Source organism: Schizophyllum commune (assembly GCF_000143185.2).
Source record: "Schizophyllum commune H4-8 unplaced genomic scaffold SCHCOscaffold_6, whole genome shotgun sequence".
In the NCBI taxonomy this organism is placed as follows: Eukaryota; Fungi; Basidiomycota; class Agaricomycetes; order Agaricales; family Schizophyllaceae; genus Schizophyllum; species Schizophyllum commune.
In genome coordinates, this window is record NW_026089543.1 from 530,088 (window position 1) to 551,719 (window position 21,632).

A 21,632-nucleotide genomic window follows, 5' to 3' on the forward strand; every position below is an offset into this window, starting at 1 on the left:
CAGTAGCGATGCTGGGGAACCCTGCAGCCTTTGGGTATTGTGAGCACGAAGCACGCAAGCGGGGTGTGCATTCTCATACCATAGATTCGCTAGGCCATGCGAAACGAATGACTACAGTAGAGACAGGGAAGGTACTTTGTAAGGACGGTGAGGAATAGGGATCGTATGAGGCATAGCTGCGCGCTACAACCACGAAGTGAAGGCGGAACGGGCGAGGAAGACAGCTGAACCGAGGCCACCGCCAAACAACATGCTCGCGCCTCCGACTACGAGCAGGGATGAACACGCGAATAAAGGAGGATCCTGCAAGACTCACCAGTTAGGACATTTCGTGGTGTGAAGACGAACCTTCCGGCGCGCACGAAGTCCGTCAGGACAGGACTGGTAGGTGCCCGCCTGACGAAGACGGCGACGTAGGAGCCTCCCAGAAGCGCGCCACAGGCGATGTGCTGGTTCCAGGCGCGTGCGGCATTCTGTTCGAGGGTGTCAAAGGAGGACGTCGTCAATACTTGAGAAGCAAAGTAACACTTACGCCCTCGAAGAACTCCTGGCGACTCTTGACTATGCTGAGAAGAGATTTATCAAAGAGAACGCCGTGAATAGCGGGGACCCCGATGAGCAGTCCTGTTCAGCATACAGTCAGCGGCCCTTCCCCAATGCATTTATGGCACTCACCGTAAGCCGCGCTACCAACAGCAACGCGGGAAAACGACTTGAAGAAATAAGGGCGCAGCTCGGGTATCTTGTGGTAAATCATCTCATGCACAGCGACCAAGGACGATGTGGTAGCGACCTTGACGCCGCACCAGAGCTGGATAGTTGCATATTGACGGAGCCAGGCAAGGTGGTCGTCCGAGAGGCGCATGTTTTGATACAATTTCTTACCCGCGTCTTCGACGCTGAGTTGTCTGTATGGCTCGAGAGACCTGACGACGTGCTTCCCATAGTGGGTCAGGTAGCCCAGAGCCGCGCCCATGCCAAAGGTAGTGATCAGGACTGTGTATAGGCGGCATGTAGTCAGCGCTAGGCATCTATAGTTGCTCTCGCAACATTACTGACTGTCGATCAACCTCGACACTTTCTCGTCAGCCCAGCCAAAGATGCCTTTGCGCACAAGACCCATTGGTGGCGACGGCCTCTTGAAGATTGCGAGGATGAAGCCTACGCCAAGCCCGGCTAGTGAATGCTGAAACTGGCTCTCATTGTCTGGCTGTATAGGCAAGCCGTCAGCGTGTCGCGCAATGCCAATGGTTTATGTAGACAACGTACACCCACGCCCAACCGACGATATGTGCCGACGAGCTCACCAAGGTTCGGCTGATCTTTGCTGCGAATGTATCCCTCCAGCAGGTACGAGAGATATCCTGGTGTTCATCATTCACTCCGAGCCTCGATGGATAGAAGGAAAATCAAGCGAACCTGGCACGAGTCCGAGCTCAAAGGTGCTGTCGACCATCCCACTGACATGCAGGCCTGCTCTGCCACGCGTCGCGAGGGTATATATAATGTGTCCAGAGAGGGCTGCCGCGCCGAATTTTGGGAGATTGTGGGCTAATACCGCCAGTTGAACGTCCGCCAAGTCGATCGGGGAAGCCTCTGGACTAGGCTTATCCGTAGCATCTCGAGCCATCGGCAGACGCGCTCAAGCGCTGATAAATAGATGCGCGTTTCGAAGTAGTCAGAGAGCGGAAGGGGCTGGGAGACAGCAGACGGGACGTTAGGGATAGGCTCAGTGGGCTTTCATACCACTGAGGGTTGCGGCCTGCTCGTAAGCCGCGCGTCGCATCGGCATCGTCGTTAGTTCAGAAGCAAGCTGGAGTGCAGGCAAAGGCAAGGCGCCTTCGTTTACGTCCGTCAAAGTGCATTTCGTGTTCATATCTGAGTCGGCTGGCGAGCAAGGTGGCAAAAAGGACGCGTCGCGGCGGCAAGCCGGCAATTCCCGAGGCCACATGCCGAGCACGTGAAACTTCGACCTCGGCTTTGCACTTGAACGTTCTGAAGTGCCGCTAACGACATGTGAATGCTCCGTCTCGCGCCCGGCCCCCACCACTCAAGGTAATAGCTTAAGCAGCCACAAGCCGCAATAAGAATGTCTAGGCATTTTACTAGTAAGCGTATATTCATAAAGGTGATCCAAAGCAGCAAAAAGTCCACACGAAAACCTAGGCTCAGACTCAGGGCGTCACGTCCTCGAGGGGTACGATCGTCAGCGGCGAGGTGCTCTATATAAGTAGTAGGCTGCCAACACGGCGGGCGGTGTATAGATATCGCGTTGGGGGGTGGGCAGGAGAGCATGTCGACAAGGCGAAGGGTATATTGGCGGACTACTTGCACTCGGGGAGGAAGGCGGAAAGGTTAGACCCAGGATAGAACCTGTGGGAGAAGGTCAGTTCGGTGTACTAGGTGGCACGGGCAGGGTCACAACACGAGCAGGAAAGGCTACGACATAGCAGGAAAGAAGACGCACCAGAACGTAACACCCAAGATAACGTAGAGACACATGAGGATGAAGCCTTCTAGCCAATTTGACTTTCCGTCTTGGACGACGTAGTTCACGACGAGGACTGGTGGGGATGAAATGTCAACGACGCGGTTGAAAGCAAAGTCAACAACGCCACTGACCTGACAAGAACATGACTATAGACTGGTACGGGTCGAACAGCAGCGTCAAGGGCTTGCCCATGATCCAGGCAAGAGTGACGATGAACGGGATGACGAAGAGAGCAATTTGCTGGGAGGAAGGAAGGTCGAGCGTCAATCACATGAATCGAGCAGCGCACAACGACCACTCACAATACTCGAGCCCATAGCGACACCCATGGACAGGGTCAGCTTGTCCTTGACCGCGACCGTCACAGCCGTAGCGTGCTCCGCCGCATTGCCCACGATCGGCAAGAGGATGACGCCGACGAACTCCTCGCTGATCCCGCCGCCCTCAACCATGCCATCGATAGAGTCCACGAGCCATTCGGCGGTTACGGCGATGATCTGGAAAGGCATTAAGCCCACGTTAATATGCTCAGGGACCCCAACATACCACAGTGACCACAATCAACAAGAACAGGCACATCGCTAGACTCAGCTGCGGGATCTCCTCCTCCTCATCGTCCTCCTCGTGTTGCGCCTCCAGATCGGTCGCATGCGCCGTGTCCGCGGACGCCAGGGGTGCCTCACCAAGCGTACCGCCCAGTGCCGAGCCGCCGTTAGGGCTCTCCACCCTCGTCGCCTCAGTCATCATCGGTGTGCGGCTCGTGAGCGTGCCCGTGCGCGACTCGACGGAGGAGACCTGCGCAGCCTTATTAGGTGCATTCAATCAATGGTTGGTCAACACACACCTTCGCCTCGCCACCCTTGTTCTTCTTGAAGTCGAACAGCTTCTTCTCCCGCGGCGCATACTTGTTCGTCTTCTGGATGTCCCCGTGCTTGTCATCGTACATGCTCGCGTGCGAGTAGAGCTGAAACCAGAGGTAGCCGCCGTAGACTATAGGTAGATGAGTTGGATCAGTTGAACAATGGTCAACCATCGCTAGACGGATACGCACTGAAGAGCAGGATGATAGAAACCCCGCGACTCAACGACAGGATCGGCGACCCCTGATCCTGGTCGTTGTTCACATTGTCGTCCGTGAGTGCGAGATGGTAGGCAGCGGGAAGAAGGACGGCGATGACCGAGATCGTCAGGAGGGAACTGTTGAGCTGCGTAGTGCCTGCGTGCGAGGGTCAGCGAGCGCGCTACGGCACGTCTGAAGCAGTGGACGTGGACAAGCAAGCGATGGCAGTCTGTCCATATGCTAATATAGATCCACATGGGAAGCAGTAGCACGATGCATACTAATCAAGCCAAATACGCCTTGAGCGCCAGCGCGTCGATGATAGGCGCCCGAAACATAGACGCCCGCATAGGCAGAACCCCGCAAAGTAGGCGCTCGAAGGGAAAGTTCCCCGGGATAGGCGCCGGCATTAAGGAGTGGGCATCCGAGAAAGGAAGGTGGCACCTGTGTAGGTTACGCGCCAGGAAAACCCGGAGGATAGGTGCCCAGCCAACCCAAAGCAGAACAATAAGCGCGCCAAGATGGGACAATAGCCGTCTTGGCGCGCCCGACTCTCGTCCTGCGTCACAAGCAGATATCTCGATCGTCTAAATCGCCCAGCGCGCCGAGCGCACCATGTGGCGCCTCGCCGTCGTGTGCCTCAAGCATCGTCAATCGCCAAGGAGGGAGAACGCAGCACGCCAAGCCGGGTGCAGGTGCATATATAAGTGACGGAGGGAGAACAGGAAAGGAGCGTCCCCGCGCGCGCACAAAAAAGGAAGGCAATCGCGATTTGCACTCACTAACACCGAACCCCTGCTCCGCGTACTTGAGACCGCCGGCGAAGAAGCACATCCCGAGGACGAGGACTGAGGTTATAGTTGTGAGTATATGGGTTCGTTTTATGCAGCAATTTGAAGCTTACGAAGGTTACTCAGAACGGAGCCGATCACTGGATGAGGGGAAAGCGACAGTCAGCATTCGGTTCGGCAACGTTCATTCCGCAATTTCGGCGCAACAGAGGCGTGGTTGCGCGCGAAAATTGCCACTCACGTGAAGACTGAACGAGGTCCAATTTGCAGTGCGCAAGCGAGATGATCTGACCGGCTGGATGAGTACTGAAACTAAAGGTACGTACTTAAACTGCTTACCGCAACGATCAGTTCAACGCTTCATTCATTGAGATCAATTAGCGCAGGTTCGAGGTTACATGGCACATTTGCGGCACTCACGCATTCCCCTGCGAGAGAACGACCGGTCAGCATATGTAAGGAAGATGTGTAACTCATGGGACGCACTAATGTGGCGTTGAGGAGACCCGCGAGCGTCTGGCCGACACGCATTGAGAGTTCATCCGTGGCGAAAGCGAGGAGCTAGATTGGGGCGGGCGGGTAAGGGGCAAGCGGTCACCGATGACGTTGAACATGCGAACCTTTGCGAGCGGGATGATAGCAAGAAAGGAGACTGCAGGAGGAGGGGAGGGATGAGTAGGCGCTTAGCATGCACTGAGGCGCCACGCACAGACGAAGGTGAGCGTATCCTTCGTGTTGCCCGTGCCGATCTTCTCTGCAGGTATGAAGTTGAACGCCCACTGCGGCCGTCGTCAGCTATTGCGCAGCGCGCCATAAACGCGCAGCCACGCACCGAGAGGGGAATAAAAATCAGCAGGATATTCAGGTCTGGAAGACGATTCCCGTGTCAGCCGGGATACACTTTCGCAACAAGGGGCGCGCGCGACGCACAAGAGGCCAGGATGATCGACTTCAGGCTCTGGATGAAGCTCGGGGCGGGGCCTACGGGTCGCGGTGGTTCGAGCAGAGACTGTCGTTTCGAGCGGCGCTTGGCGAGATGTTCGGGGTCGGCGGTCGCGGCGCGCTCCCGCTGGGGCAGCTGGGAGGTGACCCGGCGCATCGGGATGGGCTCGCTGTGGGTCTTGCTGGGGTGCCCGGTCTCCATCGACTGCTGCACGGTGGACTCCTCTGAGGTCTTTGCTTGTTGGCCGTCTGGTGGGCGGGCATTAGCGGGTAATGAGCGTACTCGTGGCGGAAGGAACTAACCCATGATAGTGGACGTGGTGTATGTACACTACCTACTTAAGGAGAGGGAGAAGCGGTGCGAGGCGAACAAAAGGAAAAGAAGCGGAATAGCACAGCGCGAAAGGGCTGTGATTAGCTGGCCGTGAGCGTAAAGGGTAAGCGCGGCGGCGAAGCGTGTGTGTGGCGAAGCTCAAAGGAGTGACTACTGACCCCCTCCGATCATAGCGACTGTTGTCAGATGGACCCGCAGCGAATCCGACGTAACGTCACAATTTCGAACACGAGACACGTGCCGCGCCGCTCCGTGCCTTCAATTGTCCTCCATCGGGCAATCGCAATATCGCTGTATCTTCCTCTTGGCCATGTTCATGTTCCTCAAGAAGATCATCCTCGACACCCGAAGGCAACTCTGCCGCGCGCACATCCTTGACAGCTCTTGTTGTCGCTCTTGATAGTTGCGGCACTGCCTCACTGACATCAATACACGAGCTATACGCGCGCTGTACACGAGCCTGAACTGAACCCTGATAAGATCACCCGACTACGCCGACTCTGCAGAACGGCTCTAAATTCAGGAAAGCAGACCGTACCCCTCGCGCTTGACGCATGTCCTCTGCATTATGACTGCCTCGTACCCACCCCGCAACATACTTACATGAAGTGGCTAAACTCTCTCGATGCCTTACGGGGTCTCTGGAAATCTTCTACGACGCCTACCTTGCGTCACTCGGCAGCAACTCGAAGCCTATGCAGTCACCCTAGAGTCACCCTCGCCACTCAAGCGTCAGCTCTCACCGCTTCTCAATGACACCTTTCACCGAGCGTCAACTTCCTACTCGAGCGCACTCAACTCTCGGTCACAACCTTTCCTAGCAGGGCCGAAGTCGCGGTCACCCGCCGGCTTTGTGAAACGACCGCCACTCTTCAAAATAATCAGCCGACCGTCGCAGCATCTCTTCACCCACCTCCAATCACTTGCTGAGCGCCCATCGCGCCTCGCTTAACGGCCAAGGCGGTGCGCCGCCCGAATAAGCTGTTTATTGGCCCTGAAATGCTGTTTGTTCGCCTACAAATGCTGCTTATCCTCCCTATGTAATACCAATCGGAACCTAGCCGCGAAAGTCAATTCCTGGATAGCTGCGGAATGCCAACGAGCACGGTCGACTGTGTCCAGTCGAGCGCAATCGACACAGCCCGACCAGTATCTCGCAACAGATTGCGCTGCAGCGCCTCGTCGAGCGCTTGTCAACAGCCGTTCCCTCGATTTCGCACACTCATCTACGACTGAACAAACTGGCTGAAGCTGTACGACAAGAATTTTGAATAATCCAAGGCAGTCCCTCGAGTCGACGCTCATGCACCAAAACACGCAGCAGATCTTGCAGGAGGTTCAACAAAACGGATTCACGATCGTACTGGCATGATGGACCAAAGCTCGATCGCAACAACCGCTAGCTACGAACCTCCTCCCTCCCCCACCTCCTCCCTTTCCCCCACCTCCTCCCTTTCCCCCACTCCCTCCTCACCCCCCTTACCGCCCTCGTACTTCCGCCTCGCCTCCTTTCCCCCTCCCCCTCACTTCCTCCTATCCCCGATTTCACAGCCTCGCTTCCCCTCGCCTCACTTCGCCTTGCAGACGACCCCTCACTTCGCCGTGCAACCGACCCCTCACTTCGCCTTGCAACCGACCCCTCACTTCGCCTTGCAACCGACCCCTCACTTCGCCTTGCAACCGGCCCCTCACTTCGCCTTGCAAACGACCCCGTACGCCGCCTTGGTCTCCGACGTGATAACAGAGTCGACTTGCAGGAAGAGCGAGCGCTCGCTCTCGGACAGGAAGTCCTCCATCCTGTACCACCCTGGAAGGAAAGGGGAAAGTCAGTAAGGTGGTCGAGGAGTGGGGTAGGCGGGGGCAGGGTGAGGGAAAGAGCAGGCGAGGAGGGAAGAGGAATAGGTAGGGATGGGGTGAGTGAAGAGGGAAGAGGGAAGAGGATGGTGAGCGCAGATGGAGAAAGGGCGGAAGCAGCGAGCGAATGACGCCGACGCACACTTGTAATGCCCCTTGACGCGGTCGTGGTAGTTGAACCAGACGACGCCGCGCGCGATGAAGGGGATATTCGCGCTCCCGTGCGTGGTGCAGGTCTTCGTGTTAAGCTGTGTAGGCGGGTGGGTGGATTAGCGACCGAAGTTCATGAGCAGGGAGCGTAAAGACAACCCACATTGATCGTGCACTGCTGCCCATCCTTGTGGTCCGCGGTGACCTTCGAGGTGACCTGGTGCAGGCTGCTTCCGGAGGTACTGTAGCGGATAGGTCAGTGAGTTAACGTAGTGCAGGAGGCGCCAGCATCTCCACACTCACGTCTCCCCGTAGCTGTTCGAGATCTCGGAGCTGATCGTCGTCTCGGCCCCGACCGACACCCCGGGGAGCTCGAACGACGCGCCGTAGGTGACGCCGATGCCAAAGGTGGTCGTCCCTGGGTGGGCATTAGCCAAGACAAGCAACCGAGCGCGGAGAATAGAAGTGTTACGCACGCGTCGTCGTGCTCTGGATCGTGGCGTCCATCCCGGTCAACACCGAGAACTCGACCGCGCCGTTGGTCCCGACGAAGTGGCCTTCAATGCTCTGATTGTTATCCGAGCACTTGGGTTTGCCTGAGTGCAGTAGTGAGCCAATGAGCTTGCAGCACAAGCAAATATCAGCGAAGTAGAGTGGAGTGTCGTCCAATAGGGGCGGAATGCCACCCGAGGGGAGAGGAAAACGCCCGCCTCACCATTGACCGCGATGTCTATGGGCTTAGTGGTGATGCAGATCGTCGCGGGCAGGTCGGGGCCCTCGTTCGTCCCGATGTTGCGGGCCCTTGTGCTGATCTGGCTATCCGCGAGGCCCGAGAGCCTCTTCCAGCCGGGGACTACGAAAGTGTAGCGTCAGCGAACATTGGACGGCGCGCGAGCTTTGGACGGCGCAGAGGTTGCCACCAGAGCAAGAAAAGAGGGGATACACACTCGTCTGCACCGTCTTCGAGTCCAGCGCCGTGCAGCCCCTGGCCTGCGCCGCGCGCGACACGAGCGCGGTGCTGTTGTCCTGCATCCCGTCGGTGTCGCCGGTGTAGCCTGCCATGTCGGTGGCGCCATTCCCGTTCTCCACCACCACACCAAGCGCCGTGCCGTTCGCGGCGAATGGGTAGATGTTGCCCGTGGACTCGTCGACGGTGCCGTAAGCGGCCTCCTCGGGGACCTCTTCGAGGACCGCCAGGCCGTCGAGGACGTGGAGGCCGGTGTTGGCGTCGCGGACCTGTAGCCCTGGGGTGGGCGACGCCTGGGCAGCGTGGCTCGCGATGGCGATGGCGACGAAGACGAGGGAGAGGATGCGGTGGACCATTGTGCTGATGGCGAACGATTCGAGGAAGGAACTGTGGGTAGCTACTGCAGATGAGAAGCTGGAGATTGTGGGAGAAGGTGAGCGACTTATATACCTGCGGACGGCCTCAGCGGATGATGAACAGTGCGAGGCAGGACTTTGACTTAACTGCAAAGTGGTGAGGGGGGCCGCTCGTATCGTATCTCAGATGTCAAGAGCTGGGATACACTTGTCAAGGAAGCGGCATAAATCGCGTCTCCATGGACTTGAAGTACGACAAGAGTCTGCGCGGTGCGGGAAATATTAATTCTGTGACTGACGCCTGCGTTCGAGAACTTGAATTTGGTTTTCTGCTTGAATGCAAACCACGACTTCATGGCGGTCGTAGCGCGCGAGCCGGGGTACTTCTGGCAGCAAAGTCCCTTCTAGTCGTGCACTGGCATGAACGCGCAGGTAAAGTTTTCCATTCGACATAGTCGTATGGGAAGAATTTCTCGGGCGACAGCCTTTCTACAGGCAGTCAGAATTGGACGCACGAAACCGGACAGTGAGTCACTCAAAAGACTAATCTCTCGACAGCCGGGACTTGTGTTCGAAAAAGGAGGACATCGAGTATTCAGGAAGACATGCATCAGCGACAGCTTCTGGACGAAAAACCATCTGGGACGGGTAAGTCCGGTGACAGCGAAGTCGAACGTAGGATTCGGGGTTTGCCGAAGGGGGGCAAACACAGAGAAACACAAGTTCTTTGTCGATTCAACGTCGAATTGGAGCTTGCCAATGGTATGCCCATTGCCCACAACGATAGCGGGCTTCCAGGGTACCATGCTTCGTCTTCTTCTCTATGTATCTAGCCGCAAATTGCGTCAGAAGACCTATGTGTATGAGAATGAGCAGCGTGTCGCTGAAGAGAAAAGTCATTCGCGGGCTGTATAGAGTCTTCTAACTTGAAGCAAAGGTGAGCGACTGCATAGCCAGCGGGCGTGGCATATAGTGAGGTAATCGAAGTCGCAGAACGTCTGTCCATGATAGAAGCGAGCGAAATATGTCTTGTGAGTGTTTGGTACTCTCCGCTGCAATCGAAAGGGATCGTCGAGGAGGGCGTCCATAGGCGACCAGTGAGTCGAGTGTTCTGGACTTGTATTGCCCTTGAGTTGTTCTACCCTCTTCGGAGGCGAGCATTATAATCGAGCCGTCGACTTAGAAGGCGCCTGATGATGGGCGATGGACGGATTATGTCGAGGGTTGAACGGCGCCGAAGGGGTTCCCGAAGTCTTCGCTCGAGGTCATGGGTGTATCTCGTGCATGCGTCGGGCAGCTTCTATCGGCTATCGAGGACCCCCACCGAGTCGAGTGTCCAGTGCTGCCTCGCCAGCGAACGCCGAAGTGCGGAGAAATGTGGGAGCAAGATGCGTAGTCGGGCCGGATGACCAAAAATATTGCGGGGTTCGGCGCGTGCCATTCCGTCGGTCACTTCCTGCACACCATCATCATCTCCCCATCGTCGGGGTCGTCTGCGACTGCGAAGGGAAGCTACACGACAAGATTGGGTCAATAGACAGTGAATCGGGGGAGACAGCGTTCCGTGGGGGCGAACGCAGGAATAGGTGCGTCTCAGACTGCTGGTCAGCAGCATGAATCACGCTAATCATAGTTGTAGCTCCGTACTTTTCAGTCCAACGGGTTCGGAAGTGGCGGTCGCGAACAAGCCCTAGCCGGTCACCATGTCCTCGACAGACAGTAGCAATGGGGGCGCTAGCGCGACGTCGTCCCAGACCCCGACGTCGTCGCTCTTCTCCTCGACCTTCTCCACCACCCCCACCACCTCCTCTTCGGCCGCGGGCTCGGACAGCACAGGGGGGATCGACACCGGCCCCAGCCTCGCTAGCTCCGCATCCCTCTACCGTCCGTGCCGCGCAATCCCCTCCTGCCATGAGACTAGACACTGACGCCCCCATAGTGTACACCTTCCTCGCCACACTCATCCTGCTTCTCGGCGTGTCCGCTGCCATCGTCATTCGCTCTCTCATCCTCCGGCGGCGGCACCGTGCCCTCGTGGAGGAGGCCATCCGCAACGGCACCTGGATCCCACCAGCTACGCGCCCGCGCGTCGACCTCTCCAAGAAGCCCAAGCTCCACGAAGCCTTCCTCGATGCCCACAGTACACATACACAAGACGCGGAGTGGCTTTCGTGGGACGGTATCTTCGTGAGCCAGCCTTCTGTCTCCCCCCTATGACGCAACGGTGACCCGCTGCCAGCCGTTCTCTGCTACGTACATCAATCCATCGTATCCCACCCCGCCAGCGCCCATCAACGTGCCCGCTGAGGTGCCCCCACCCCCGCCAGCACGGCGGAGATGGTGGTGGCCGTTCTCCCGAGCACGTTCATCCGACTCTTCGACGGACGGGCAGACAGAGCTTGCTGAGCGGCCCTCCTCACACTCGTCTGAGCCGACACGCGTGCGTGTCGGCGTCATCATCGCCATGCCTGCGCCGCACGCGCCGAAACAGGCGAGGGATGATGAGGAGCCGCTACCGCCGCTCGAGCTGGGCATCTCTGATGTGTACCTGCGCGGTGGGCCCCTACCGCGCGACGAGGACGGTGGCAACAAACCTGGGCGCACGTCGGCATCTACCCTCGAACACTAATGGACGAGGGGGCGCTGATGTACGCCTCTAACGTGGACGCCCCTCGATACTCATCGTTTAAACCTCGTTTCCGTTCGCGGATTGCTGGATCGCGCCGACGAACACTGACACTTCCCACGACTACAAACGCTCCCCGCCGTTGTATCCACTATTTACGCTGATGTCTCCCCTTGTAGATTACGAGTCTGCTGTGTACCTGTCATGATATAATGCTGTCAAGCAAGCCCGTTCGATCTTCTTGAGCTTTTCGGGATGCTACTGAAGTCATCTCTCTATCTCAAAGGAAACCTCCTCCCTCGATGGCGTCCGAAGTCACAGTATACGAGAATGGCACATGCGATTGAGATCCTGGGCTGAATACATCGAGGCTTATACGAGTACATCGAGGCAAGAGGAATGCCTTTACTTCGGCCCTCGACAGCGAGAGTTCCAATTATCTGGTCGCTTGCTCGTGAAGCTGGGCCGACAGGTCGTCGAGAGTCGCAGTGGAGACGTCGGAGACGAACGCGGCTTGGCGATACTTGTCGACTGTGTCGACGTGTCAGCACGTGGAATGACGATGGAGTAAACTAAGTCACCAGATTCCGCGAGGTCGTTCCATTTGTCCACAAGTTTAGTAGCCTCCATGCGCGCAACTATTTCGTTGGCTATCTTGAAGTCCTTATTCACAGTGTCCTTCAGGTTTTTTAGGTCGTTCGCGATGGCGGTCCAGACACCGATCATCTTCTGAATAACCGCAATGGCGGGCTTGATCAGCGTCAGGACGTTCCCGACGTCCGTCTGGTTGATAGTGGGTGAGGATGCACGCAAAATGTGGGAGCAATAGCACTTACGCTTATGGCGCCAAGATCGGAAATAAGGCGCGTCTCGTCCCTGACCTTGGCCTCCCAGTCTCTGATGAGCTGGCGGACTTCGTCAATACGCTTCGCCATCTTGGCCGCTTTGTCGCCATAGACGCTGGCAACTGCGGCGGCAGCAATCAGACCGAAGAGTCCTATCCAACAGTAGGCCGCAGAGGTCTCCTCGACGAGTTTGTCTATTGAGAGCGTTACTTAGCGCAGGTAGCAGCCTGGACGTAGAAAACATGTACCATGCTCGTACTCCTTCAGGTCGTCCGTGAGCTCGTCGCGGTACTCCTTCAGCTTGGCGTTCAGATCGTCGAGGTTGCCAACCTCGGCGGTGGCCTTGTCCTTGACAGCATTGCTGCGGGTCGTCAGAGCATCTTGGTCCTTCTCGGACTGATCTTCAAATTTCGCGAGCTCGCCGACGGCCGCGTCAGCTCTGTCTTGAAGGGCTTGGATTGCCTCGAGTTGTTGGTCGATGACGGCGTCGATGGCTCCGTGAAGGTCTTCCTGCTCGTCCTTGTCCGTGGACTGGCTCAGTTGCTTGATCCAGCTGATGATGTTGACTACGCAGCGATTTCAGTCCACGAAAGGCTCGATAACGAACATGTCAGACGACATACCGTAGTACGAATCTTCGACGGTACCGCCTGCATTCTGGGCGTAGTTGTACACGTCGCTCGAGAGGTCGACAATGCCTGGGTAGGTCTTGTCCTTGAATACTTGGCAGTTCGTCTGAGCCTGAAGGACAATGTCGTCAGTGATTGACCATGCAGCGGTGCAGCGTTCGACTCACCACAGCGTACGCCGCGACGAGGGGTTTGATCACATCGGAGAGCTTGCCCGCGGTGTCGTCAGAGAGCTGCAGGCGTTGCGTGTACGCGTCCTCCGTGACGGGAAGGAGTACACCTGACCAGACGTACTTGAGGAGGTTGGCGATGTCGTCGTGCTGCAGGATATAGTTGCCGTCGTCGTTGACGAGGCCTTTCGGCTCCATGTCGATATCGGAGTCGGACGACATGCTGGCGGGATGCGAAGTGGGAGGTACGAGCAGGTAAGAAGCGGAGTGGATGCACGTTTGGCCATGCCTTGCCAGCCTTTATATTCCATGAGTCCCTGCGAGTGAATTAGCTCATACGTCTCAGCTCGCCGATGCTGGGATTGAGGTGGGCTAAAGTGAGCAAGCGGCAGGAGTCAGACAAACGTACAAATGAGGTTCGACGACAAAGAAGGCCATGGCGCTGTCTCCACCAAGCGCCGCAATTGAACGCCGCACAGTTCTAAGGGTCAGATAGAGCGCGATGGCGCGCTACAAACCCGTTCAAGCTGACCAGCGGGGAAGATAGATGCGGCTGTACGTGATTCGAGCTTTAGACGAAGTAGCCAGGCTCCACATTTGTGCAAGCAGAGGGGGCGTAGGACTTCGTGAGCAGTTTATGCGCTCGCAGTTGTGGTAAGACCGTAAGCGCAAGCCTTCGCAAGTTATATCGAGGTAGCAGAGATGCGTATAAGTACGTATTCTGCCGTTTTTCCCAGGGGATGCAGAATACGTGTATGTATTGAACACGAAGCGCAGTGGTGATGGACGTTTGGGAGGGAAGGTGTGACGGACTGTGACGCGTTCCTGTAACTGCTATTGCCGTCCACTGGCACCACCACGCCGTCACGCCGCCCCCCATGATCAGGCGGACGGTCTTGGCTGCCGTAGAGTCACCAACAGCTCTGTGCTTCAACGATGGTCAGTTATAGTGCTTGTGCGGATCATCGTCTTACGCCAAAAGGTTCACCGAATTGTGGGTCTGTGCCGTACGCTAAACTCTCGCAGTAGCCCCGTCGGAACTCATTCTTGGGGTCCAGGATGCGATGTTCGCCGACCGGCAAAGATCATCGCCACGTTGCTTATACTCGTCCTTCATGGAAAAACTTGGGCTTGATCTGTATCCAGACGTTTGAGGAGCAGAACACTCCAAAGCCCACAATCGCCATGAGCAAACCGAGCATCTATCCGACGTCGATTGGACAGAATTTGACCCTTCGGCAAATCCCGAACCCTATGTTCGACTTCGCTGTCACCAAATTCACCCATCCCCAGAAGCTGTCGATGGTTCCACGCTATCTGACGATTCCATGCTATTATTGCTATGGTCGATGGCTGTCTAGATGTTGGCACTGTGAGTGGCACTCCGTACGACTCTGTGCGTCCAATCTTCGACTGCCCGTAGAGAGGTTGTCGCACGAGAACTTCCTACCATACGATGGTATTGAATGGAAAACTCTACCTGCGCGTTCATGCCAGTGCACGACTAGAAGGGACGTTGCTGCCAGAAGTACCCCGGCCCGCGTGCTACGACTACCACGATGTCGTGGTTCGCATTCGAGTAGAAACCCAACTTCAAGTTCGTGAACGCAGGCGTCAGTCACAAAATTACTACTTCCCGCACCGCGCAGACTCTTGTCGTACTTCAAGTCCATGGAGACGCGATTTATGTTGCTCCCTTGACAACTCTATCCCAGCTCTTGACATCTGAGATACGATACGAGCGGCTGCCCTCGCCACTCTGGACTCAAGTCCAAGTCCAGACTCGCCCTGTCCGTTATCCACTGAGGCCGTTGGCAGGTATATAAATCGCTCGCCTTCTCCCACAGTCTCCAGCTTCTCACCTGCAGTAGCTACAGTTCTTTCTCCGAGTCGCCCGCCATCAGCACAATGGTCCACCGCATCCTCTCCCTCGTCTTCGTCGCCATCGCTCTCGCGGGCCACGCTGCCCAGGCGTCGCCCACTGGTCTCGTCGAGGGTGCCAACACCGAGCTGCACGCTCGCGACGCCAACACCGGCCTCCACGTCCTCGACGGCCTGGCGGTCCTCGAAGAGGTCCCCGAGGACGCGGCCTACGGCACCGTCGACGAGTCCACGGGCAACATCTACCCATTCGCCGCGAACGGCACGGCGCTTGGTGTGGTCGTGGAGAACGGGAATGGTGCCACCGACATGGCAGGCTACACCGGCGGCACCGACGGGATGCAGGACAACAGCACTGCGCTCGTGTCGCGCGCGGCGCAGGCCAGGGGCTGCACGGCGCTGGACTCGAAGACGGTGCAGACGCGTGCGTATTATCTTCTTCTCTCTCTCGCTCTGCTAGCGAGCCCGGCGCCGTTCAAAGCTCGCTGACGCTACACTTTCGTAGTCCCCGGCTGGAAGAGGCTCTCGGGCCTCGCAGATAGCCAGATCAGCACAAGGGCCCGCAACATCGGGACGAACGAGGGCCCCGACCTGCCCGCGACAATCTGCATCACCACCAAGCCCATAGACATCGCGGTCAATGGTGAGGCGGGCGTTTTCCTCTTCCCTCCGAGTGGCATTCCGCTGTCCTCTATCATACTTCGTCAATGTTTGCTTGTTTTGCGAACCGGCTGGCTCACTACTGCACTCAGGCAAACCCAAGTGCTCGGACAACACTCAGAGCATTCAAGGCCACTTCAACGGGACCAGCGGCTCGGCCGAGATCTCCGTTGTGACGGGGACGGACTACAGGATTGAGAGCACGACGACGCGTGCGTGTCACTTCGTCTTTCTGGGCTCGGTTACTTCTCTTCGCTGACTCCCACTCAGAGACGACCACCTTCGGCATCAGCCTCACCTACTCCGCGTCGTTCGAGATCCCCGGAGTGGCGTCGGTCGGCGCCAGCACGACGATCAGCTCCGAGATCGCGAACAGCTATGGGGAGACGTGAGTGTAGAGATGCTGGAGATGCTGCTGGCGCCTCCTTCACCGTGTAGACTCACTAACCTATACACTACAGTACCTCCGGAAGCAGCCTGCACCAGGTCACCTCGACGGTCAGAGCGGACCACAAGGATGGGCAGCAATGCAAGGTCAATGTGAGTCGCCTTCACGCTAGCTGATTATGAATTAGGTTGCTGATCGACTTCGATTGCTAATCCACCCACCCGCCTACATAGCTCAATACGAAGACCTGCACCACACACGGGGGTGCGAACGTCCCCTTCATCGCGCGCGGCGTCGTCTGGTTTAACTACCACGACCGCGTCAAGGGGCATTACAAGTGTGCGTTGGCGTCATTCGCTCACTGCTTCCGCCCTTCCTCCAACTGCACTCACCATTTCCTTCCCTCATCCCTGCCATCCCTCTTCCCTCCTCGCCTGCTCTTACCCTTTCCTTGCCCCTGCCTATCCCACCCCTCGATCGCCTTACTGACTTGCGCCCCCTCCTTCCAGGGTGGTACAGGATGGAGGATTTCCTGTCCGAGAGCGAGCGCTCGCTCTTCCTGCACGTTGAGTCCGTTATTGCGTCGGAGACCAAGGCGTCGTACGGAGTCGTTTGCGCGTAGTGAGTAGCTCACAGTTACTCTTTCGAAGGCGGTTTAGGGGGGAAATGGGATGGTAGCGAGAGGAGGAGGTGGAAGTCAGGCGCATTCGTACGTAGCTGTTGGACGGCTGTAATCCTGAGTTGAGAGAATCATGGATTGCAATGAGTCTGCTCTGACCCACCAAGCGACCTTATGAATATAGGGGGCGGGGGCTTCCGCGTCCTGCATTCCGAGATCACGAGGACACGAATATTCATTTGCGAGGACTGGGGATGCTTTGACAGATTGCCAGCGATGACATGGAAGGAGCGAACAAGGAAGACCGGCGTTTGCCGAAGCGCTGCATTTCGAGATGTCCTGCGGAGGTGCCTTCGACGCTCATGTTCTCATAGATCCTCATGCTCCTCATTGGATACCCTTGTTTTTTTCCCTACGCAACCCTCCCATCCTAAACCGGGTGTGGGTCCGGTGTTGCCTTCCGGTCTCGGAGGGAAAGTAAATGCCTTCTCCCTTCTCCGCATATCGTACTAAGCCTCCACGCGAGGCTTGCTTCCACCCATCACCATGGCCGAATCTACCAAGCCCGACGCGTTCGCCGGCCCTCAATACCGAAAGCCCGTCGCGCGAAGCGCTATGGCACGAATGCACGTCATGCTGTACCTTGCGAACGTTTATATACGACATGGCCCGGAGTCCCTAACGTCAGTTAGCTCACCTCAGCTCGCCGTTTCTGGGATTGAGGGGGGTTAAGGTGAGCAAGTGGCAGAGTCAGAAAAACGTACAGATGAGGTTCAACGACAAAGAAGGTTATGGCGCTATCCCCACCAAGCACCGCGATTGAACGCCACACAGTTCCAAGCGTCAGATGGAGAGCGATAGCGCGCTGCGAACCCACTCAAGCTGTCCAGCGAGGTAGATAGATGCGGCTGTACGTGGATAGGGCTTCGAAGGAGGTGGTCAGGCTCCACATCTCTGCACAACGAGAGAGCGTATGACTTTGTGAGTGGCTTATGCGCTCGCAGTTGTGCTAAGACCCTACGTGCAAGCCTTCACAGTTCACAGCGAGTCAACAGAGATCAGTAAAAGTGCGTATTCAGCTGTTTTATTAAGGAAATGCAGAATACGTGTATGTGCCGAACACGAAGCGCGGTGGTGATGGACGTTTGGGAGGGAAGTCTAAGATGTGACGAGCTGTGACACATTCCTGTCACTGCTATCGCCGTGCGCCACCACGCCGCCATGCCGCCTTCCACTTCCCTTGATCAGGCGCACGGTCATAGCCGCCGTATAGAGTCATCAATAGCTCTTAGCTTCAACGATGGTCATCTCTAGCGCTTGTGTGGATCCATCATCTCACTCCAGAAATGCTCACCGGATCATGGGTCTGCGCCGTACGCTGAACTCTCGCAGTAGCCCCGTCGAAACTCGTTCTTGGGGTTCAGGATGCGCTCCTCGACGCGACGTAAATCGTCACATGTACCGGGCGCAAAGGTAATTTGCAACATATACCCCTTCAATAAATAGCTCTCATCCTCTTCTTCAAGTGCAACTAAGAGTACACCCAATCACCCATCTCAATCCCTTTCTACGTCGTCTGACACGCCGTACTCACCATGAAGGACTCAATACCATCATCTCCAGCCGAATGGCACAATTGGGCTACGTCGCCAGCTCTCAACAAGATCCCAGCCAAAGCCAGCCGCGAGCAGACTGAAGTCAACGTGAGTGTCCTCGTAATCTCAGCATACTCTGCCTCACATGTTGTCCAAGCTGCTCATACGCGACGTGCTCGTTGAGTTGGGCACTGTGAAGCTAGACGAGTCAGACTTCACGTTCATCTATTCGGACGTGCTCGCGCTTTCCCCGAGCCCTGGTCCTACCCTGCGCTTAACCCTGCCCAAGTTAGCATGCGTCAGCGTGTACGCCAGGGTGGTCACGTCCGATCAGCCTATCACACTCGAGCTGTCGCCCTCCGACCCGACGGAAGAAGCACTGGTCGTACTCTACGCGACGTATGTGGACCAGCCTGTTTCCGTGTCGGTCGCAGGTCAGGAGGCTCAAACCCTCAACCTGGGGGCCCTATCAGGCAACGTCGGCGTGGCCATCTCGACGACCAACGGTCAGATCACTGTGACGTACATGCAGCGGTACTCCGTCCCGGATCTCTACACGGATGGCGAGCTGCACAAGCTCCTCTCCACGCAGCTTCGCATCGCGTCGACGCTCTTCTGGACGCAGCCCTCCGTCGCGTCGGCCCTTGCCTGGCACGTCGTGAACGCCACGGCCTATCCGTCCGAAAGCACTCTGCTCAACGTGCAGGCCTCCGCGCTGCAGCAGCAGATCAACGTCGGGCGCCTTTGTGGCCCGGGCGTCTCCTACGCACCCGTCCTGAAGCTCGAGTACTACAAGAACACGCTCGCGACCGTGCTCGACGCCGGATCCGACTTTGAGGCGCAGTACGACCGCTTCACCGATAACGAGACGAGCGTGGACGACCAGCTGAAGATCTGGGACAGCATGCTCGAGCAGGCGCAAAACACGATCACCATGCAGCAGACGCTCGCGAACGACGCCAAATTGAAGTGGACGGCGTCGCAGCAGATCCTACTCGCTGCGCAGACCGACCTGCGGCACCACCAGGATACCCTCGAGCAGAAGGCCGAGGTCTTTCGGAGGGGTATCGAGAAGTGGAAGGAGGAGCAAATCATGAAGGCGGTCTTCAACATCTTCAAAGCCATCGTCAGTGAGTAATGATGCATTCCTCTTTCCCTGATATCTTCTGACGCTGCGTATGGACAGCTTTCGGCGTCGCGATTGGGGCCATGTGCATCGGGGACCCCGAGCCTGCGGCCGAGGCTTCTGTCAATGCTGCTGGGGCTATCAAGGACGTCGAGGAAGCTGCGGAAGCCGCGAGCGCGGTTACCAAGATCATCTCCTCTGACACGCTCAAGCAGCTGGACGAAATCGTCGAGAAGCTGGGCGACTTACTCTCCTCGACCATCGAGAACGTCGAGGCCATCATCGCCGCCGAAGGCGAGGGTGAGGGATCCCTCTCGCCGTTCCCCGCGTCCCCCGAAGGCAACGAGGACCTGACCGCGCTCGCTGGCATCGCCGCGTGGGACAAGTGGACCCTCGACATCGAGGAGCAGATGAAGTTCCCGGTCGACCAGAACATCGATGGCGCCTCCGCGTACCTGCTCGAGCTCCGCAAGCACGCCATCGACGGCAAGCTCACGACGCAGTCGAGCGCGCAGACGATCAAGGCGGGGCAGGAGTACGTCCAGGTGCAGCTCGCCCTGCAGCTCGCGCAGTCGGACCTCGCCCGACTGCAGGAGCTGCGCGATAGCTTCCAGGGGGAAAAGGAGCAGCTTGAGGCCGCGCGGTTGCACTTCTACGATCGCCTGGATGCGATGCGCACGAGCGTGCTCATCGAGCTACGCAACCTCGTCTGGGCGTTCAAGTTCTGTACCCTTACGGATAGCCAAGTCACGCTGGACCCGCTCAACACGATGGCGGAGTATAAGGCGGACCTTTCTCTTCTCGTGCAAGAAGTCGAACGATGGCAGGAGGGTTTTGCAAGCGATAAAGCACGTGCGTGCAATCGATTCTGTTCTCCTTTGATCTTTCTCACTTATATTCCACTCTATAGCCATTCATTTCCAGCGGGATATCAACGACGTGCGTCACTTGCGTGTCCGTGGTTCTGGCCTAACAGCATGATCAGCCCAGCTTCAAGAACATCGCCCCAGATGTTCTTGCGTCTCTGCAGAAGGACCACGCAGCTACTTTCGCTCTCGCTCCCGATATTGGCACGAAATCAACGAGCTCCCCATACATCTCTGGCCCGTTTACCGGTGGAAGCGGTTTTCGCGTCTTCGGCATGCGCGCATACGTCAACGGGGTCGTCCCCAAGCCCGAGGCTCTCTTGAAGAAGACCAACACAGCCCTCATATGGGTGAAGATCCGCACTTCTGGCGTTTACCAGGACATCCGCGAGGATGGTCAAGTCTTCGGGTTTACGAGCATGGTTCAGGAGCGGCAGTTCAAGTACCGGATCGACGCGCAGGGCACGCCGCTTCCTGACGAAGACGGTATCGAGGTGGACAGCATCATCGCCTCGGGGGACCATATGGATCCACCGCCGTTCACTCAGTGGTCCGTCGCAGTACAAGAGCCCGAAAAGCTTGACTGGACGGCGCTGTCGGGACTTACGCTGGAGTGGAAGGGAGAGGCGTACATGTCCTAAATGGAGCTGATCAACGCACGCGGTGAATCGAGCTGTCTATACTATACACGAGTTGCTTTTTGTATACAGATTGAACGAATTGTCGTCCGAACCTCGATGACCATTGCCTACTGTAGGACATATAAAGGCGCTATCACCGGGAAACGTGGCACGGATCAGATTTTATCTGCGTGACAGTCACGATACTCAACTCTGACCCCAACCACGATGTACCACCATGCGTAGGGGCTCGGACGGTCTAGTTCGGGGTATCCGTTTGCTCTCAGCTACTCTCATCCGATGAAACCCTCTTCTGAGCGCAGCCTCGCAAAATCTTGAGCGCCCATTCCGTGTCGCGTCCAGTAAACATCGGACAGTTAGGTACGAAGTGCGGCGGCACCGGCGGTCTCGCAATTGGAGACCATGCACTTGGCTCCCACCGCACTCCTTCTTCAACGTGCCGTGCTGATTGCGCACAAGCTATCGGGACACCTGTTCGCTCGGCGCTCGCACCAGGATCAGCATTTGAGAGCGAGCGCCGAACCTCCTGCTATGGTCGCATCCTGAGCGGCGCGTCGCGATGATACCTCGACACACTGCCAACTGAGATTATCGGCGGCCCTTCGAGCGCTTGCTATTCGCAATGCTTGCATATATAAAAG

At 57.1% G+C, this 21,632-nt stretch overlaps 8 protein-coding genes across 8 annotated transcripts; 4 read left to right on the forward strand and 4 right to left on the reverse strand.

The window, feature by feature from the left end:
- Window positions 1–65: 65 nt before the first annotated feature.
- Window positions 66–1,854, reverse strand: SCHCODRAFT_01180755 (uncharacterized protein). The gene is made up of 7 exons (XM_003031868.3): window positions 1,420–1,854; window positions 1,270–1,364; window positions 1,060–1,210; window positions 676–996; window positions 533–624; window positions 317–473; window positions 66–266 (listed from the first exon to the last, which is right to left on the reverse strand). The coding sequence occupies exons 1-7, from the start codon at window positions 1,628–1,630 to the stop codon at window positions 184–186; spliced, it is 1,110 nt and encodes a 369-aa protein (XP_003031914.1). The 5' UTR covers window positions 1,631–1,854; the 3' UTR covers window positions 66–183.
- A 205-nt stretch (window positions 1,855–2,059) lies between these two features.
- Window positions 2,060–5,799, reverse strand: SCHCODRAFT_02625215 (calcium/proton exchanger). Its single transcript, XM_003031867.2, has 18 exons — window positions 5,588–5,799; window positions 5,273–5,533; window positions 5,175–5,209; window positions 5,052–5,121; window positions 4,963–4,994; window positions 4,829–4,903; window positions 4,763–4,770; window positions 4,682–4,700; window positions 4,584–4,629; window positions 4,456–4,482; window positions 4,334–4,399; window positions 3,543–3,707; window positions 3,336–3,481; window positions 3,038–3,286; window positions 2,794–2,988; window positions 2,623–2,731; window positions 2,468–2,564; window positions 2,060–2,373 (listed from the first exon to the last, which is right to left on the reverse strand). Exons 1-18 carry the CDS (start codon window positions 5,589–5,591, stop codon window positions 2,325–2,327), a joined length of 1,653 nt encoding a protein of 550 aa, XP_003031913.1. The 5' UTR covers window positions 5,592–5,799; the 3' UTR covers window positions 2,060–2,324.
- Window positions 5,800–7,079: 1,280 nt separating this feature from the next.
- On the reverse strand, window positions 7,080–9,359 carry SCHCODRAFT_02625221 (uncharacterized protein; the record flags this gene model as incomplete). Its single annotated transcript, XM_050345287.1, has 7 exons — window positions 8,570–9,359; window positions 8,338–8,475; window positions 8,099–8,218; window positions 7,926–8,040; window positions 7,786–7,864; window positions 7,614–7,720; window positions 7,080–7,343 (listed from the first exon to the last, which is right to left on the reverse strand). Coding segments are annotated over exons 1-7 (945 nt in total), but the record flags the coding sequence as incomplete, so codon positions are not given.
- SCHCODRAFT_02282105 (uncharacterized protein) lies at window positions 9,183–10,137 on the forward strand. Its single transcript, XM_050342267.1, has one exon. The coding sequence runs from the start codon at window positions 9,366–9,368 to the stop codon at window positions 9,858–9,860; it is 495 nt and encodes a 164-aa protein (XP_050199925.1). The 5' UTR covers window positions 9,183–9,365; the 3' UTR covers window positions 9,861–10,137.
- Window positions 10,138–10,670: 533 nt separating this feature from the next.
- SCHCODRAFT_02577906 (uncharacterized protein) lies at window positions 10,671–11,605 on the forward strand (the record flags this gene model as incomplete). The annotated part of the gene is made up of 3 exons (XM_003032310.2): window positions 10,671–10,829; window positions 10,885–11,132; window positions 11,185–11,605. The coding sequence occupies 3 exons, from the start codon at window positions 10,671–10,673 to the stop codon at window positions 11,603–11,605; spliced, it is 828 nt and encodes a 275-aa protein (XP_003032356.1).
- An 89-nt stretch (window positions 11,606–11,694) lies between these two features.
- SCHCODRAFT_02732293 (uncharacterized protein) lies at window positions 11,695–13,437 on the reverse strand (the record flags this gene model as incomplete). The annotated part of the gene is made up of 6 exons (XM_003031865.2): window positions 11,695–12,102; window positions 12,153–12,354; window positions 12,408–12,610; window positions 12,665–12,982; window positions 13,040–13,157; window positions 13,213–13,437. 6 exons carry the CDS (start codon window positions 13,435–13,437, stop codon window positions 12,008–12,010), a joined length of 1,161 nt encoding a protein of 386 aa, XP_003031911.1. The 3' UTR covers window positions 11,695–12,007.
- Window positions 13,438–15,123: 1,686 nt separating this feature from the next.
- On the forward strand, window positions 15,124–17,137 carry SCHCODRAFT_02667612 (uncharacterized protein; the record flags this gene model as incomplete). Its single annotated transcript, XM_003032309.1, has 8 exons — window positions 15,124–15,520; window positions 15,602–15,739; window positions 15,849–15,968; window positions 16,027–16,144; window positions 16,218–16,296; window positions 16,378–16,483; window positions 16,654–16,765; window positions 17,038–17,137. The coding sequence occupies 8 exons, from the start codon at window positions 15,124–15,126 to the stop codon at window positions 17,135–17,137; spliced, it is 1,170 nt and encodes a 389-aa protein (XP_003032355.1).
- Window positions 17,138–18,025: 888 nt separating this feature from the next.
- On the forward strand, window positions 18,026–21,161 carry SCHCODRAFT_02625241 (uncharacterized protein). Its single transcript, XM_003032308.2, has 6 exons — window positions 18,026–18,236; window positions 18,290–18,466; window positions 18,516–19,488; window positions 19,545–20,336; window positions 20,395–20,423; window positions 20,470–21,161. Exons 2-6 carry the CDS (start codon window positions 18,359–18,361, stop codon window positions 20,989–20,991), a joined length of 2,424 nt encoding a protein of 807 aa, XP_003032354.1. The 5' UTR covers window positions 18,026–18,236; window positions 18,290–18,358; the 3' UTR covers window positions 20,992–21,161.
- The last annotated feature ends 471 nt before the right edge of the window (window positions 21,162–21,632 follow it).

What these genes read in the sequence shown, in the direction of transcription:
- SCHCODRAFT_01180755 (XM_003031868.3), bottom strand. Translation starts at nt 1,630, where the DNA reads ATGGCTCGAGATGCTACGGATAAGCCTAGTCCAGAGGCTTCCCCGATC. An exon ending in AGTGTCGAGGTTGATCGACA is followed by an intron (nt 997 to 1,059) that starts GTCAGTAATGTT and finishes GCCTATACACAG; the next exon opens with TCCTGATCACTACCTTTGGC. An exon ending in GCCAGGAGTTCTTCGAGGGC is followed by an intron (nt 474 to 532) that starts GTAAGTGTTACT and finishes ACCCTCGAACAG; the next exon opens with AATGCCGCACGCGCCTGGAA.
- SCHCODRAFT_02625215 (XM_003031867.2), bottom strand. An exon ending in TGTTGATTGTGGTCACTGTG is followed by an intron (nt 2,989 to 3,037) that starts GTATGTTGGGGT and finishes ATGCCTTTCCAG; the next exon opens with ATCATCGCCGTAACCGCCGA. An exon ending in TATAGTCATGTTCTTGTCAG is followed by an intron (nt 2,565 to 2,622) that starts GTCAGTGGCGTT and finishes CATCCCCACCAG; the next exon opens with TCCTCGTCGTGAACTACGTC.
- SCHCODRAFT_02282105 (XM_050342267.1), top strand. Translation starts at nt 9,366, where the DNA reads ATGAACGCGCAGGTAAAGTTTTCCATTCGACATAGTCGTATGGGAAGA.
- SCHCODRAFT_02625241 (XM_003032308.2), top strand. Translation starts at nt 18,359, where the DNA reads ATGAAGGACTCAATACCATCATCTCCAGCCGAATGGCACAATTGGGCT. An exon ending in GCGAGCAGACTGAAGTCAAC is followed by an intron (nt 18,467 to 18,515) that starts GTGAGTGTCCTC and finishes ATGTTGTCCAAG; the next exon opens with CTGCTCATACGCGACGTGCT. An exon ending in CATCTTCAAAGCCATCGTCA is followed by an intron (nt 19,489 to 19,544) that starts GTGAGTAATGAT and finishes GCGTATGGACAG; the next exon opens with CTTTCGGCGTCGCGATTGGG.